Source organism: Salmo trutta, chromosome 24 (assembly GCF_901001165.1).
Source record: "Salmo trutta chromosome 24, fSalTru1.1, whole genome shotgun sequence".
Classification (NCBI taxonomy): Eukaryota; Metazoa; Chordata; class Actinopteri; order Salmoniformes; family Salmonidae; genus Salmo; species Salmo trutta.
The window spans coordinates 49,805,436-49,822,624 of NC_042980.1; the positions used below are offsets into that span (position 1 = coordinate 49,805,436).

At 50.9% G+C, this 17,189-nt stretch overlaps 1 protein-coding gene and 1 long non-coding RNA gene across 4 annotated transcripts in view; one reads left to right on the top strand and one right to left on the bottom strand.

The window, feature by feature from the left end:
• Positions 1-1,025: 1,025 nt before the first annotated feature.
• Positions 1,026-1,515, top strand: LOC115161460 (uncharacterized). The gene is made up of 3 exons (XR_003869266.1): positions 1,026-1,086; positions 1,160-1,276; positions 1,467-1,515. It is a non-coding gene; the product is annotated as an uncharacterized LOC115161460 (long non-coding RNA).
• Positions 1,516-1,958: 443 nt separating this feature from the next.
• The window catches only part of LOC115161458 (protein FAM126B), a 161,408-nt gene continuing 146,177 nt past the window's right edge, over positions 1,959-17,189 (bottom strand). For all 3 annotated transcript variants that reach the window (XM_029712448.1, XM_029712449.1, XM_029712450.1), the window contains exons 10-12: positions 10,687-10,774; positions 9,424-9,580; positions 1,959-2,782 (exon numbers count right to left, since the gene is read on the bottom strand). In XM_029712448.1, coding sequence (XP_029568308.1) covers positions 1,986-2,782; positions 9,424-9,580; positions 10,687-10,774 — 1,042 coding nt within the window. In that variant the 3' untranslated portion in view covers positions 1,959-1,985. The remainder of the gene's footprint in view (positions 2,783-9,423; positions 9,581-10,686; positions 10,775-17,189) is intronic.

A 17,189-nucleotide genomic window follows, 5' to 3' on the forward strand; every position in this document is an offset into this window, starting at 1 on the left:
GCTGTCTAATGTTGTGTTGCCCTGCTGCTGTCTAATGGTGTGTTGCCCTGCTGCTGTCTAATGGTGTGTTTCTGCCTGTCACAGAGGTGGAATGGTGTGTTTCTGTCTATTAGAGGTGGAATGGTGTGTTTCTGCCTGTCACAGAGGTGGAATGGTGTGTTTCTGTCTATTAGAGGTGGAATGGTGTGTTTCTGCCTATCACAGAGGTGGAATGGTGTGTTTCTGTCTATTAGAGGTGGAATGGTGTGTTTCTGTCTATCAGAGGTGGAATGGTGTGTTTCTGCCTATCAGAGGTGGAATGGTGTGTTTCTGTCTATTAGAGGTGGAATGGTGTGTTTCTGTCTATTAGAGGTGGAATGGTGTGTTTCTGCCTATCAGAGGTGGAATGGTGTGTTTCTGTCTATTAGAGGTGGAATGGTGTGCTCCTTCAGGGAGACAGACCCGGGATAGCAGTCGGACAGAACCCTAACTCTAGGTAGTGGAAGTCTGGTCAGATGCCTACACACTCCCATTCTCAGTCACACGTCCACCACTGGCTTACTGCTGTTGAAGACAGCAAGTTACAAATAGACTGACTATGTACACATTTCAACATAAAGACAAAAGCCCTCTGCTATTTGTCAAAAAATTAGTCTCTCTCGCTCTACAGGACAGAAGACCCTGGGCTTAGTGACCATTCAGCCGTACAGGAGGTGGGGGCTCAGCCATACAGGAGGTGGGGGCTCAGCCGTACAGGAGGTGGGGGCTCAGCCGTACAGGAGGTGGGGGCTCAGCCGTACAGGAGGTGGGGGCTCAGCCGTACAGGAGGTGGGGGCTCAGCCGTACAGGAGGTGGGGCTCAGCCGTACAGGAGGTGGAGTTCAGCCGTACAGGAGGTGGAGTTCAGCCGTACAGGAGGTGGGGTTCAGGGTTCAGCCGTACAGGAGGTGGGGTTCAGCCGTACAGGAGGTGGAGTTCAGCCGTACAGGAGGTGGAGTTCAGCCGTACAGGAGGTGGAGTTCAGCCGTACAGGAGGTGGAGTTCAGCCGTACAGGAGGTGGAGTTCAGCCGTACAGGAGGTGTAGTTCAGGGTTCAGCCGTACAGGAGGTGGGGTTCAGCCGTACAGGAGGTGGGGTTCAGGGTTCAGCCGTACAGGAGGTGGGGTTCAGCCGTACAGGAGGTGGAGTTCAGCCGTACAGGAGGTGGAGTTCAGCCGTACAGGAGGTGGAGTTCAGCCGTACAGGAGGTGGAGTTCAGCCGTACAGGAGGTGTAGTTCAGGGTTCAGCCGTACAGGAGGTGGGGTTCAGCCGTACAGGAGGTGGGGTTCAGGGTTCAGCCGTACAGGAGGTGGGGTTCAGCCGTACAGGAGGTGGAGTTCAGCCGTACAGGAGGTGGAGTTCAGCCGTACAGGAGGTGGAGTTCAGCCGTACAGGAGGTGGAGTTCAGCCGTACAGGAGGTGTAGTTCAGGGTTCAGCCGTACAGGAGGTGGGGTTCCAGTCGGAACAATAGGAAACAGAGACTGCTGGGTGTGAGACGTGTATATATATGTATGTATTAATTTGTGTGTGTCTATATGTGTGTGCGCGTCTACCTCCCCGCCAGGGCCCCCCGCCGGCCCCCCCTCCAACCCCACCAGGCCCCCCCATCAGGCCCCCCCCTGCCAACCCCACCAGGGCCCCCCCACCAGGCCCCCCTCCAACCCCACCAGGGCCCCCCACCAGGGCCTCCCCACCAGGGCCCCCCCTCCAACCCCACCAGGCCCCCCCGCCAACCCCACCAGGCCCCCCTGCCAACCCCACCAGGCCCCCCTGCCAACCCCACCAGGCCCCCCCTCCAACACCACCAGGGCCCCCCCTCCAACACCACCAGGGCCCCCCTCCAACACCACCAGGGCCCCCCCTCCAACACCACAAGGGCCCCCCCTCCAACACCACCAGGGCCCCCCCTCCAACACCACCAGGGCCCCCCCCTCCAACACCACCAGGGCCCCCCCACCAGGCTAGGCTACACCTGTGATATGATCTGCATGTTGAAGCTGGGGGAGCGGGACTGCTTGGTGAGGGGCGTTCCCGAGGAGAGTAGCTCCTGGTTCTCCTTAGGCCGGGCCAGCACCTCCTCCTGCAGGCTGATGGTGGAGTAGCGGTGGGTCCCTCCTCCTCCAACGCTGGCACCCAGCCCTCCCAGAGCCCCCGCCAGCCCCCCAGAACCTCCCAGAGCACCCCCCAGGCTGCTAATGCTGCCGTTCAGGTTCATGTTCACACCTTCATACAATGACTTGGAGGAGGTGGAGCTGGCTGTTCGGACCAGTGTGCCGGGGGAAGGGCTGGGGCAGGGGCCAGGGAAGGACTGCTGCTTCTTGATTGGGCTGAGCTCGATGGTGTCCATGGTGACGGGAGGAGGAGCAGGGGAAGGGGTCTGTGTTTGCTGACGTCGTCTCAGCGCTGCTGTGGGAGTGGCCACCACGGCGGAAAACAGCTCCCTGCGACTCTCCGCCACCCTCTCTCTCTGCCTCTCCTTCTCCCTCCATCTCTCCAGCTCTCTCTCCTTCTCCCTCGCTCTCTCCTGCTCTTTCATCTTCTCCATCTCCTTCTCCCTATGCATCAGCTCCCGCTCTCTCTCTCGGGTCAGTCTGGCAGTGACTGTCTTCTTGACGCTGCTGCTCTTCTGACTGCCCCCCCGGGGCCCGGGGCCCCCAGGCTTGGTGGCGCTGGGCTGGCTGCTGTTGGAAGCCCCTGAGGAGAAACCCTCGTCTGGGTCGTTGAGGTTGAATGACTCCTCACCTACACTCATCCCATCAGCATCTGGAGAGACAGACAGAAAACAGGATGAGAGAATGAAGCGATAGAGACAGAAAACAGGATGAGAGAATGAAGCGATAGAGACAGAAAACAGGATGAGAGAATGAAGCGATAGAGACAGAAAACAGGATGAGAGAATGAAGTGAGAGAGAGACAGAAAACAGGATGAGAGAATGAAGCGATAGAGACAGAAAACAGGATGAGAGAATGAAGTGATAGAGACAGAAAACAGGATGAGAGAATGAAGTGAGAGAGAGACAGAAAACAGGATGAGAGAATGAAGCGATAGAGACAGAAAACAGGATGAGAGAATGAAGCGATAGAGACAGAAAACAGGATGAGAGAATGAAGCGAGAGAGACAGAAAACAGGATGAGAGAATGAAGTGATAAACACAGAGACCGGTGAAACAGGTTGAACTGGAAGGAACAGACCAGGGTTGCAAAATTCCAGTAAATATTTCCCCAAATTCCCAGGTTTTCCATAAATTCCAGCCAAAATATTCCCGGAATCCTCAAACCAGGATTTCTGGAAAAACAGGGAATTTGGGGAAAGTGACATGAATTTTACGACCCTAGAACAGACATTTTGTCTCCACTAGAAAAACACTATAAGGTGTCACAGTGGAGACTACAGTCTATGCAGGTTGACCATATTGAGGTACAGCATATCTGGATTATCCATCAATAACAAACAGATCAGCCACAGGTGGATGAATGGAGACACTATAGACCATATCCAATCTGTCCTCCAAACAGAGAAGAGGAAGAGAGATGTGGAAGAGAGAAAACAGAAGAGAGAAGACAGAAGAGAGGAGGAAGAGAGGAGGAAGAGAGAAGAGAGGAGACGGAAGAGAGGAGGAAGAGAAGAGGAAGAGAAGAGGAAGAGAGAAGAGAGGAGACGGAAGAGAGAAGAGAGGAGACGGAAGAGAGAAGAGAGGAGACAGAAGAGAGGAGGAAGAGAGGAGGAAGAGAGAAGAGAGGAGAGAGAAGAGAGGAGACGGAAGAGAGAAGAGGAGACGGAAGAGAGGAGACGGAAGAGAGGAGGAAGAGAGGAGGAAGAGAGAAGAGAGGAGAGAGAAGAGAGGAGGAAGAGAGGAGGAAGAGAGAAGAGAGGAGAGAGAAGAGAGGAGACGGAAGAGAGAAGAGAGGAGACGGAAGAGAGAAGAGAGGAGACAGAAGAGAGGAGGAAGAGAGGAGGAAGAGAGAAGAGAGGAGAGAGAAGAGAGGAGACGGAAGAGAGAAGAGAGGAGACGGAAGAGAGAAGAGAGGAGACGGAAGAGAGGAGGAAGAGAGAAGACGGAAGAGAGAAGAGAGGAGACGGAAGAGAGAAGAGAGGAGACGGAAGAGAGAAGAGAGGAGACAGAAGAGAGGAGGAAGAGAGGAGGAAGAGAGAAGACGGAAGACGGAAGAGAGAAGACGGAAGAGAGGAGGAAGAGAAGAGAGAAGAGGAGACGGAAGAGAGGAGGAAGAGAGAAGATGGAAGAGAAGAGGAAGAGAGGAGGAAGAGAGGAGGACAAGCACATGACAAGTACACGAGCAACACGCTCTTCTGTTGCACATCGTGTTTCAACCCTACAAAAGACCTGTCAAACCACAACTGGATGTCTTACAGAGGGCTCTGTGGCTGGCAAATGGCTTACAGAGGGCTCTGTGGCTGGCAAATGGCTTACAGAGGGCTCTGTGGCTGGCTGGCAAATGTCTTACAGAGGGCTCTGTGGCTGGCTGGCTGGCATATGGCTTACAGAGGGCTCTGTGGCTGGCTGGCATATGGCTGGCGTACGGATAAAGAGAGCTCTGGCTGGCTGGCAAGCATATGGCTTTCAGAGGGTTCTGTGGCTGATTGGCATATGGCTTACAGAGGGCTCTGTGGCTGGCTGGCATATGGCTTACAGAGGACTCTGTGGCTGGCTGGCTGGCATATGGCTTACAGAGGACTCTGTGGCTGGCTGGCTGGCATATGGCTTACAGCGGGCTCTGTGGCTGGCTGGCGTACAGCTTACAGAGGGCTCTGTGGCTGGCTGGCTGGCGTACAGCTTACAGAGGGCTCTGTGGCTGGCTGGCTGGCATATGGCTTACAGAGGGCTCTGTGGCAGGCTGACTGGCATATGGCTTACAGAGGGCTCTGTGGCTGGCTGGCTGGCTGGCTGGCGTACAGCTTACAGAGGGCTCTGTGGCTGGCTGGCTGGCATATGGCTTACAGAGGGCTCTGTGGCAGGCTGACTGGCATATGGCTTACAGAGGGCTCTGTGGCTGGCTGGCTGGCAGGCATATGGCTTTCAGAGGGCTCTGTGGCTGATTGGCATATGGCTTACAGAGGGCTCGGTGGCTGGCTGGCTGGCATATGGCTTACAGAGGGCTTTGTGGCTGGTATATAGCTTACAGAGGGCTTTGTGGCTGGCTGGCTGGCGTACGGCTTACAGAGGGCTTTGTGGCTGACATATGGCTTACAGAGGGCTTTGTGGCTGGCGGCATATGGTTTATAGAGGGCTCTGTGGTTGGAAAATGGTTTACAGAGGGCTCTATGGCTGGCATATGGCTTACAGAGGGCTCTATGGCTGGCATATGGCTTACAGAGGGCTCTATGGCTGGCATATGGCTTACAGAGGGCTCTATGGCTGGCATATGGCTTACAGAGGGCTCTATGGCTGGCATATGGCTAGCAGAGGGCTCTGTGGCTGGCATATGGCTTACAGAGGGCTTTGTGGCTGGCTGGCATATGGTTTATAGAGGGCTCTGTGGTTGGCTGGCTGGCATATGGCTTACAGAGAGCTCTGTGGCTGGCATATGGCTTACAGAGGGCTCTGTGGCTGGCATATGGCTTACAGAGGGCTCTATGAATGGCTGTCTGGCATATGGCGTACAGAGGGCTCTGTGGCTGGCTGGCATATGGCTTACAGAGGGCTCTGTGGCTGGCTGGCTGGCATATGGTTTATAGAGGGCTCTGTGGTTGGCTGGCTGGCGTATGGCTTGCAGAGGGCTCTGTGGCTGGCTGGCTGGCATATGGCTTACAGAGGGCTCTGTGGCTGGCTGGCTGGCAAATGGCTTACAGAGGGCTCTGTGGCTGGCTGGCTGGCATATGGCTTACAGAGGGCTCTGTGGCTGGCTGGCTGGCATATGGCTTGCAGAGGCCTCTGTTGCTGGCATATGGCTTACAGAGGGCTCTGTGGCTGGCATATGGCTTACAGAAGGCTCTGTGGCTGGCATATGGCTTACAGAAGGCTCTGTGGCTGGCATATGGCTTACAGAAGGCTCTGTGGCTGGCATATGGCTTACAGAAGGCTCTGTGGCTGGCATATGGCTTACAGAAGGCTCTGTGGCTGGCTGGCTGGCATATGGCTTACAGAGGGCTCTGTGGCTGGCATATGGCTTACAGAGGGCTCTGTGGCTGGCTGGCTGGCATATGGCTTACAAAGGGCTCTGTGGCTGACCGGCTGGTATATGGCTTACAGAGGGCTCTGCTGCTGACTGGCTGGCATATGGCTTACAGAGGGCTCTGTGGCTGACCGGCTGGCATATGGCTTACAGAGGGCTCTGTGGCTGACCAGCTGGCATATGGCTTACAGAGGGCTCTGTGGCTGACTGGCTGGCATATGGCTTACAGAGGGCTCTGTGGCTGACTGGCTGGCATATGGCTTACAGAGGGCCCTGTGGCTGACCGGCTGGCATATGGCTTACAGAGGGCTCTGTGGCTGACTGGCTGGCATATGGCTTACAGAGGGCTCTGTGGCTGACTGGCTGGCATATGGCTTACAGAGGGCCCTGTGGCTGACCGGCTGGCATATGGCTTACAGAGGGCTCTGTGGCTGACTGGCTGGCATATGGCTTACAGAGGGCCCTGTGGCTGACTGGCTGGCATATGGCTTACAGAGGGCCCTGTGGCTGACCGGCTGGCATATGGCTTACAGAGGGCTCTGTGGCTGACTGGCTGGCATATGGCTTACAGAGGGCTCTGTGGCTGACTGGCTGGCATATGGCTTACAGAGGGCCCTGTGGCTGACCGGCTGGCATATGGCTTACAGAGGGCTCTGTGGCTGACTGGCTGGCATATGGCTTACAGAGGGCCCTGTGGTTGACTGGCTGGCATATGGCTTACAGAGGGCCCTGTGGCTGACTGGCTGGCATATGGCTTACAGAGGGCTCTGTGGCTGACCGGCTGGCATATGGCTTACAGAGGGCCCTGTGGCTGACCGGCATATGGCTTACAGAGGGCTCTGTGGCTGACCGGCTGGCATATGGCTTACAGAGGGCCCTGTGGCTGACCGGCATATGGTTAACAGAAGTCTGTAAATGAGGGGATGAGGGTAAAGAGTAGATAATCCAGTCCAGCAGCCCAGAGCTTCTGAATGATGAGTGTCTTAGTCTGACCAGACTGAACTCTAGACACATCAAACAAGACTAAATGGACCTTCAAATGTAGCAATGAATGTTTAAGACAGATGGGTAAAAGCAAGCAGCTGAGCTCCAGGATGTGGAGGTGGTAACAGACAAGGAGCCAGCTGTCTGTGGCAGTAAGGAGCGCCGAAGTTGAGCATTGTTTGGAAGGTTGATGATTCAGATGAGGGCAGTATGTGTGGAGGCCATGTCATGCACATGCTTGGAGGCAGTTTCTCACTCACTGAGCTGCGCTACTTTAGATACATGAATACAGCTGTAACTCGGCACATCTATACAGCTGCACTACACAACTAAATGGACACCAGTTTACAGGTACAGCTGGGTTCTGCTGGCCCAAATGTTCCCTGGAATGGAGAACACTTCCAGTGAACAGGTACAGCTGGGTGGTGCTGGCCCAAATGTTCCCTGGAATGGAGAACACTTCCAGTGAACAGGTACAGCTGGGTGGTGCTGGCCCAAATGTTTCCTGGAATGGAGAACACTTCCAGTGAACAGGTACAGCTGGGTGGTGCTGGCCCAAATGTTTCCTGGAATGGAGAACACTTCCAGTGAACAGGTACAGCTGGGTTCTGCTGGCCCAAATGTTTCCTGGAATGGAGAACACTTCCAGTGAACAGGTACAGCTGGGTTCTGCTGGCCCAAATGTTTCCTGGAATGGAGAACACTTCCAGTGAACAGGTACAGCTGGGTGGTGCTGGCCCAAATGTTCCCTGGAATGGAGAACACTTCCAGTGAACAGGTACAGCTGGGTTCTGCTGGTTCAAATGTTTCCTGGAATGGAGAACACTTCCAGTGAACAGGTACAGCTGGGTTCTGCTGGCCCAAATGTTCCCTGGAATGGAGAACACTTCCAGTGAACAGGTACAGCTGGGTTCTGCTGGCCCAAATGTTTACTGTAATGAAACTGACACCACATGGAGCTGCAGAGACCAGACCACAGTGACATAACAACTGGGTCTAAAACAATTCCAGTCGTTCCAGGTGAGAACCAGAACCAAGCACCAGAGGTTAGGACGTTTTTCTAAACATCCTGAAGTTTTCCTAAGGAAACAGACGAGCATGCTCAGTATTGACGATAGGCGGTGCTCTAAACAGGAAGCATGGGGTCACGGTAAGGTTGTAGATCAGGGGAGCTCCATGCTATGGTCGTGTCCACCTATCCTTCAACCCAGAAGTCTTCTTTCCTCTCTGCTATACAGCACAGAGGACAATACTGCCCCAAAAAAAGGCAAAGTGCAGTAACTATGAATTTGGTCAATATGTTTGATCTGTTGTGATGGCAAGGTATATTATCTGATTAATGTGGTATTTCGTTTCCTGACACAAGAACAAGCCAGTCGTTCAGAATAAATCATGAAGAATCAGAAATTGCTGTCTAGACAGAAAAAAGACTGAAGTCAATAATGTTTTTTACGTAGTTACAGCACTTTGTAGGGCAGTATAGAAAGGACGTGATTGGTGGATGGATTGGACAACAGGAAGTTGGAGGTAGCAATGCATCTGAACAAGGGCTGGAGGAGTTGGTGAACTCTTGGGAGGTGGAGAGGTAACCAATGGGACGGAACCCTCACTGCTCTGTGACTCCTCCCGTTCCTGCCTACACTCCAATGTGATGGGGGGGATGATGCTGTAGCCCCGCCCTCCTCGCTCTCGATTGGCCGCTGGATCCCAGGGAGTGTGGCTAGTCGTGATGGTGACACTGAGCTCTGCTTCGTTTGTGTAGTCAAAACAATCTGGGGTGTAACAACACAGGATGAGATGCTCTTAACAGCCACGCCCCATCAGAAGTCTACATGGTACAGCACTTATCATGGTCAGGCAACCCACCATGATATCTGACCACACACTGGTCACGAGTGGGTTATAGATGATATCTGACCACACACTGGTCACGAGTGGGTTATGGATGATATCTGACCACACACTGTACACTCCACTGGTGACAAATGGGTTATAAATGATATCTGACCACACACTGGTCACGAGTGGGTTATGGATGATATCTGACCACACACTGGTCACGAGTGGGTTATGGATGATATCTGACCACACACTGTACACTCCACTGGTGACGAATGGGTTATAAATGATATCTGACCACACACTGGTGACGAGTGGGTTATAAATTATATCTGACCACATACTGTACACTCCACTGGTGACGAGTGGGTTATGGATGATATCTGACCACACACTGGTCATGAGTGGGTTATAAATGAAATCGGACCACAGGATTGCTGTCTCTTACCCTCCCTCTTCCAGCGGTGTCGTCTGATGGATGCGGCAGTGATGGCGGAGCGGGAGATGCGACTGACAGTTGGCGTGACCTCCACCTGAAGGACCTTCCTGCCTCGCGTCTCGTCTGGAGCGTTGTCTGGCAGGGAACTCTTCATAGCGTTACCCAGCTAGCAGGAGCACAGGTCAGAGGTCAAATGGACTGGTCAACCAAACCCTAATGCTAACCCTAACGCTAACCCCAAACCCCAAACCCTAATGCTAACCCTAACTAACCCTAATGCTAACCCCAAACCCTAATGCTAACCCTAACCAACCCTAATGCTAACCCTAACTAACCCTAATGCTAACCCTAACTAACCCTAATGCTAACCCCAAACCCTAATGCTAACCCTAACTAACCCCAAACCCTAATGCTAACCCTAATGCTAACCCCAAACCCTAATGCTAACCCTAACTAACCCCAAACCCTAATGCTAACCCCAAACCCTAATGCTAACCCTAACTAACCCCAAACCCTAATGCTAACCCCAAACCCTAATGCTAACCCTAACTAACCTTAACCCCAAACTTGATGTCTGGCAGGGAACTGCTCACAGCATCCCCCAGCTGCCAGGGGGAATAGAGGTTTGAGGTCACTAGACTAATAGATAGAGTTTCTGATGTAACAGTCTTAGCTCTACGGCTGTACAGGACTCCGGAAATGGGACCCTGAGTTTATAGGCCCATGGGTTAGGTCTTACCAGTAGGGGCTGAGTTTATAGGCCCATGGGTTAGGTCTTACCAGTAGGGGCTGAGTTTATAGGCCCATGGGTTAGGTCTTACCAGTAGGGGCTGAGTTTATAGGCCCATGGGTTAGGTCTTACCAGTAGGGGCTGAGTTTATAGGCCCATGGGTTAGGTCTTACCAGTAGGGGCTGAGTTTATAGGCCCATGGGTTAGGTCTTACCAGTAGGGGCTGAGTTTATAGGCCCATGGGTTAGGTCTTACCACTAGGGGCTGAGTTTATAGGCCCATGGGTTAGGTCTTACCAGTAGGGGCTGAGTTTATAGGCCCATGGGTTAGGTCTTACCAGTAGGGGCTGAGTTTATAGGCCCATGGGTTAGGTCTTACCAGTAGGGGCTGAGTTTATAGGCCCATGGGTTAGGTCTTACCACTAGGGGCTGAGTTTATAGGCCCATGGGTTAGGTCTTACCAGTAGGGGCTGAGTTTATAGGCCCATGGGTTAGGTCTTACCAGTAGGGGCTGAGTTTATAGGCCCATGGGTTAGGTCTTACCAGTAGGGGTTGAGAGTAGAGTTCCAGCTGAGCTCTGTAGAGGATGTCTTCCAGAGCTTCCTTTCCCATCTCCCACTCGCCATTATATCTGTATGAGATAAAACACAATAAAAAGTCAAACATCACTTCTAATCACCACGACGATGTCCAAGTCAACATCCAGGCTGACCAGCCAGGTGTCCTGATGTCTCACTCACACAGATAATGTAAATCTGTTTTTTTAGAGCAGGGCTATGATTACTAGTCCAAGGTAGAGTTCTGCCACACCTGCAGCTTTGTATACCGCTCCCGCTGGCTTTCTGTTCCATTTCCACCTGCAGGAAATGGTCCCAACCACAGCCATGCAATGTTATTTTAGGCGTCATGTGATGCAGCTCGCCTACCAGCCATGGTTCTAGCACTGAACCCTATAGGCAATTTCAAAATGCACAAAAATAACTTCAGAAATAGGTTCAATTACCAGAGATTCTCAGGTGGCCCATTATATTAGGCTATCTGTATTACTGGGATTCTCTGCCTCTAACCCTATTACAGGGGCTAAGTCACTGGCTTACTGGTGCTCTTCCATGCCGTCCCTAGGAGGGGTGCGTCACTTGAATGGGTTGAGTCACTGACGTGATCTTCCTGTCAGGGTTGGAGCCCCCCCTTGGGTTGTGCCGTGGCGGTGATCTTTGTGGGCTATACTCAGCCTTGTCTTAGGACGGTAAGTTGGTGGTTGAAGATATCCCTCTAGTGGTGTGGGGGCTGTGCTTTGGCAAAGTGGGTGGGGTTGCCTGCCTGGTTGGCCCTGTCCGGGGGTATCGTCGGATGGGGCCACAGTGTCTCCTGACCCCTCCTGTCTCAGCCTCCAGTATTTATGCTGCAGTAGTTTATGTGTCGGGGGGCTAGGGTCAGTCTGTTACATCTGGAGTATTTCTCCTGTCTTATCCGGTGTCCTGTGTGAATGTAAGTATGCTCTCCCTAATTCTCTCTTTCTTTCTCTCTCTCAGAGGACCTGAGCCCTAGGACCATAACTCAGGACTACCTGGCATGATGACTACTTGCTGTCCCCAGTCCACCTGGCCGTGCTGCTGCTCCAGTTTCAACTGTTCTGCCTGCGGCTATAGAACCCTGACCTGTTCACCGGACGTGCTACCTGTCCCAGACCTGCTGTTTTCAACTCTCTAGAGACAGCAGGAGCGGTAGAGATACTCTGAATGATCGGCTATGAAAAGCCAACTGACATTTACTCCTGAGGTGCTGACCTGTTGCACCCTCGACAACCACTGTGATTGTTATTATTTGACCCTGCTGGTCATCTATGAACGTTTGAACATCTTGGCCATGTTCTGTTATAATCTCCACCCGGCACAGCCAGAAGAGGACTGGCCACCCCTCATAGCCTGGTTCCTCTCTAGGTTTCTTCCTAGGTTTTGGCCTTTCTAGGGAGTTTTTCCTAGCCACCGTGCTTCTACACCTGCATTGCTTGCTGTTTGGGGTTTTAGGCTGGGTTTCTGTACAGCACTTTGAGATATCAGCTGATGTAAGAAGGGCTTTATAAGAAAGCTGCCCCGTGCTTCTCTGCCCATGCGTAGGCTATAGCCAACTCTATTTCATGGAGACCACACATATACTAGACACACATGATCTGGCACGCCCAACTAGGAGAGGAGGTAGGCTCCTTAAAGGGAAAATCCACCCAAAACCATTAATTCAGTGTTAAATAATCACATTTATTTATAAAGCCCTTTTTACATCAGCTGATGTCACAAAGTGCTGTATAGAAACCCAGCCTAAAACCCCAAACAGCAAGCAATGCAGATGTGGAAACACGGTGGCTAGGAAAAACTCCCTAGAAAGGGAGGAACCTAGGAAGAAACCTAGAGAGGAACCAGGCTATGAGGGGTGGCCAGTCCTCTTCTGGCTGTGCCGGATGGAGATTATAACAGAACATGGCCAAGATGTTCAAAAGTTCATAGATGACCAGCAGGGTTAGATAATAATAATCACAGTAGTTGTCGAGGGTGCAACAAGTCAGCACCTCAGGAGTAAATGTCAGTTGGCTTTTCATAGCCGATCATTCAGAGTTAGAGACAGCAGGTGCGGTAGAGAGAGAAGGTCGAAAACAGCAGGTCTGGGACAGGTAGCATGTCCGGTGAACAGGTCAGGGTTCCATAGCCGCAGGCAGAACAGTTGAAACTGGAGCAGCAGCACGGCCAGGTGGACTGGGGACAGCCAGGAGTCATCAGGCCAGGTAGTCCTGAGGCATGGTCCTAGGGCTCAGGTCCTCCGAGAGACCCTCCGTTCAATAACACTAATATGTGAGAACAATATTTTACGTGACCACGTGATTTGTGATGATTAGCTTAGCAACCGCGTGACGCAGCATAACAACGTGAATGTGATTGGTTGACAGTCTGCTGGGTGGGGCATTCTGTGGACTCCTATCTTTCTATAACATCTCTGCCATGCAATGCACCCTGGACTAAAAAGTGATAGACCCTCCGTTCATTTACACATTTCTCCAGGTAGGAATATCGCAAAAACATGATCAATGGCTCATTCTAGAGAAGACATCCTCCCAAGTTATGACATCGTCCAGTATTGAAATCTGACATGTATGACAGACGTTTTAACCATCTAAAAGTCATATTCCTATGAACTTCCAGTGTATTGAGAGAGACTATCACAGTGATACGTCATGCCAGCTGGATTTCTGCCTGCTTGAACTCAGATACACAGGAAAACATGCAATGAACCAGTGAATCGATAGAACATCACCCAGATGGTGAACCTTTAACTTGAAGCTGCGAATGTGAAAGATAATTAATTGAATACAATAGGTAAGATGTTATTTCAATACAATAGGTAAGATGTTATTTCAATACAATAGCTAAGGCTAATGCATACAAAGCAGAAAGAGGACAGTTTCCAAATATTCTCATCCCAAAGTTGTCTGACTACCTCCTCCCACCCGCAGCATGAAACATGCTGACTGGACCGCAGTGATCTCTGTCGGGGCCCTCCCGCCCGAAGCAGTGATCTCTGTCGGGGCCCTCCCGCCCGAAGCAGTGATCTCTGTCGGGGCCCTCCCGCCCGAAGCAGTGATCTCTGTCGGGGCCCTCCCGCCCGAAGCAGTGATCTCTGTCGGGGCCCTCCAGCCCGAAGCAGTGATCTCTGTCGGGGCCCTCTAGCCCGAAGCAGTGATCTCTGTCGGGGCCCTCTAGCCCGAAGCAGTGATCTCTGTCGGGGCCCTCTAGCCCGAAGCAGTGATCTCTGTCGGGGCCCTCTAGCCCGAAGCAGTGATCTCTGTCGGGGCCCTCTAGCCCGAAGCAGTGATCTCTGTCGGGGCCCTCTAGCCCGAAGCAAGTCAGAGCGAGGCAACTGTCACAGCAACCCAAAGGTCACATTGTCCTCCGTTCCACCATGCTGTTACCAACATGTTTCCCCTGTCCTCTTTGTGCTGGAAGAAAACGTTTCTATGAAAAGCCATTTAGGGACAATATAGGTCCACAGTCTGTAATATGAGGGTGTGTGTGTGGGGGGATGTGTGTGCGTGGTGGTGTGTGTGTGTGTTGTGGGGGGTGTGGTGGTGTGTGTGTGTGGTGGTGTGTGTGAGTGTTGTGGGGGGGATGTGTGTGTGGTGGTGGTGTGTGTGTGGTGGTGTGTGTGGGGTGGTGTGTGTGGGGTGGTGTGTGTGGAGTGGTGTGTGTGTGTGTGGGGTGGATGTGTGTGTGGGGTGGATGTGTGTGGGGGGGATGTGTGTGTGTGTGTGTGTGGGGGGGGGATGTGTGTGTGTGTGTGTGTGTGTGTGGGGGGGGATGTGTGTGTGTGTGTGTGTGTTGTGACGGCCCTGAATTTGTCTGAACCGTCTCAGTGCTTCTACTTCCAATAGGGCGCTTCCCCTTTAATTCCCAATTAAATAGCCAGCCTCAGCTTCGCAAAAGTGGGGTTGTGATGGAGACGCGAATGAGGATGTGTTCAACCCTCAGTTCTGAAGCTTCTCTCTTCCGCTTGTGGTGTTGCAGTTAAAAGTGTGCTTTGTAGCCTAATAGCAAGTTTACCCAGGATCGGATCCACTCTTTGCATCCGTTGGACTACACCTCTCCGTTGTTCTTCGTGGCCTTTCTCCGCTGGAGATCTGTCAGCGGATTGGCTTCTCCGACTGACAGACTGACTACAACCTTTTTGTATACGGTATTTCATTTGTTTTGGTGTGATGTATACCGTGATGATTTATGTGGTCAGTTGTTGTTGAGGACTTATTAAGATTTGATACGCTTTATAGTTGTGTGGTAAAATAATTTTTATTTAGATTGTATGATTGATACTGGGTTCACGCTACACTTGGATGAACGGACAAACATTGCGTGACTAAGGTCACTTGAGTTCCCTGAACTTGTTTACCAGGCTGGACTCTTTTTAGGCCCGAGGTACAGGACATTTCTGGAGGATCCAGAGCTGTTTATTTGTTATATTGTTGTGTGTGTGTGATCATTTATGTTGTTAATACAACCCACGCAAAATAATACAGTTGTTTTTGAAGTTCTTTCCAATGTTTTAAGGGTTTATGAAAAGTGTATTTCCATCCTGACTTTTACATGAGTCCTTTGTATTGGTGTAGACTTGACGGACCAGATGGGATTCATTCCCTCCCAAACCAAAAGGAGAAACCAATATTTTCTCTGGTAGGCACAACCTACCTGGCACCCCTATAAACAATAACCTCAAGTCAAAACCGTTACAGTGCGTGTGTGTGTATGTGTGCCTGTTTCATGTACTGTAGTATGTCAGATCCACCTCCAGTTAGAATATGTTGAGTTACTCTGATCTACAACACAATAACCCATAATGACAGTTTTAGAACCCGATGGTCACTCTGACAGGGCTCCAGAGTTCCTCTATGGAGATGGGAGAACCTTCCAGAAGGACAACCATCTCTGCAGTACTCCACCAATCAGCCCTTTATGGTAGAGTGACCAGACGGAAGCCACTCCTCAGTAAAAGGCACATGACAGCCTGCTTGGAGTTTGCCAAAAGGCACCTAAAGGACTCTCAGACCATGAGAAACAAGATTCTATGGTCTGATGAAACCAAGATTGAACTCTTTGGCCTGAATGCCAAGCGTCTGGAGGAAACCTGGCACTATCCCTACGGTGAAGCATGGTGGTGGCAGCATCATGCTGTGGGGACGTTTTTCAGCTGCAGGGACTGGAAGACTAGTCGGGATCGAGGGAAAGATGGAACAGAGAAATTACAGAGAGATCCTTGATTAAAACCTTCTCCAGAGACCTGACAATAACTGTGTAGCAACGCTGCCCATCCAACCTGACAGAGCTTGAGGGGATCTGCTGAGAAGAATGGGAGAAACTCCCCAAATACAGGTGTGCCAAGCTTGTAGTGTCATACCCAAGAAGACTCGAGGCTGTAATCGCTGCCAAAGGTGCTTCAACAAAGTACTGAGTAAAGGGTCTGAATACTTATGCAAATATGATTTCATTTTTTTTATAAATATTTGTGCAAAAATTGCTAAAAAAACTGGTTTTGCTTTGTCATTCTGGTATAGTGTGTAGATTGATGAGGGAAAAAAAACTATTGAATTTATTTTAGAATAAGGCTGTAAAGTAACAAAATGTGGAAAAAGTCAAGGGGTCTGAATACTTTCCGTATGCACTGTATAACAGTTTTTGTGAAGTGATTTCTTATCTTTTGAATTAATCAAGACAACGAATGAAAAAGCCAGGGAGGCGTTCATAGAGTTAGATTACTAATAGGTCTGCAACGGGCCGCGCCCCTCTTTCTGTTGCTATGGTTCCAGGAACTGACACGGCCACTAATTCTTTGCAACAAATTTCAAACATTGAATAGCTACACAATCTCAGGTGAGAACCATCAAACACTGTATACAAAGTGCCCACTATTACATTCTAACTATATACATCATTTAAACAATCATTCTATTTCCATGATTCCAACAGTTCACCTAAGTGTTTTGATGAATATTTGGTTCAAAATAAGGCCTAGATCTTTTACCCATATCGTGCTGCCCTACATGGCAGTGTAGTAATCAACTTTCGTTTTTTTTATGCTGTTCAATGAAACTACAACCAACTGATTGTTTCATTGAACAGCATAAAACAATCAGTTGCCACCAAAGGGTTATGCACAATCCATAAAGCAAATTTAGAACTTTGATTATTCAAAAACATAAAATACCATGAAAAATATTATAAGATTATATTCTGTCAATTTCGCCCAGCCCTACCTGCTACTACAATGCATTACCAATATAATCAGAGCTCATCATGGAGTGTTGTACTCTGAGATAGACAGGAAGTAAGGAGGGTCAGTGTGTCTGGACAGTTGATTCCTCTGTCTGGTGTCGCTAATGCCAGAGGTTTGTCCTTGGGATGATATGCCCGTTGTCCAATACCAGAACCAGGACCTTCAAGGTTCCGCTGGCATTACTGTAGAGGTAGACAGTACTATAAGACTAAGTACTAGTGAACCACAATGTGCTGCTA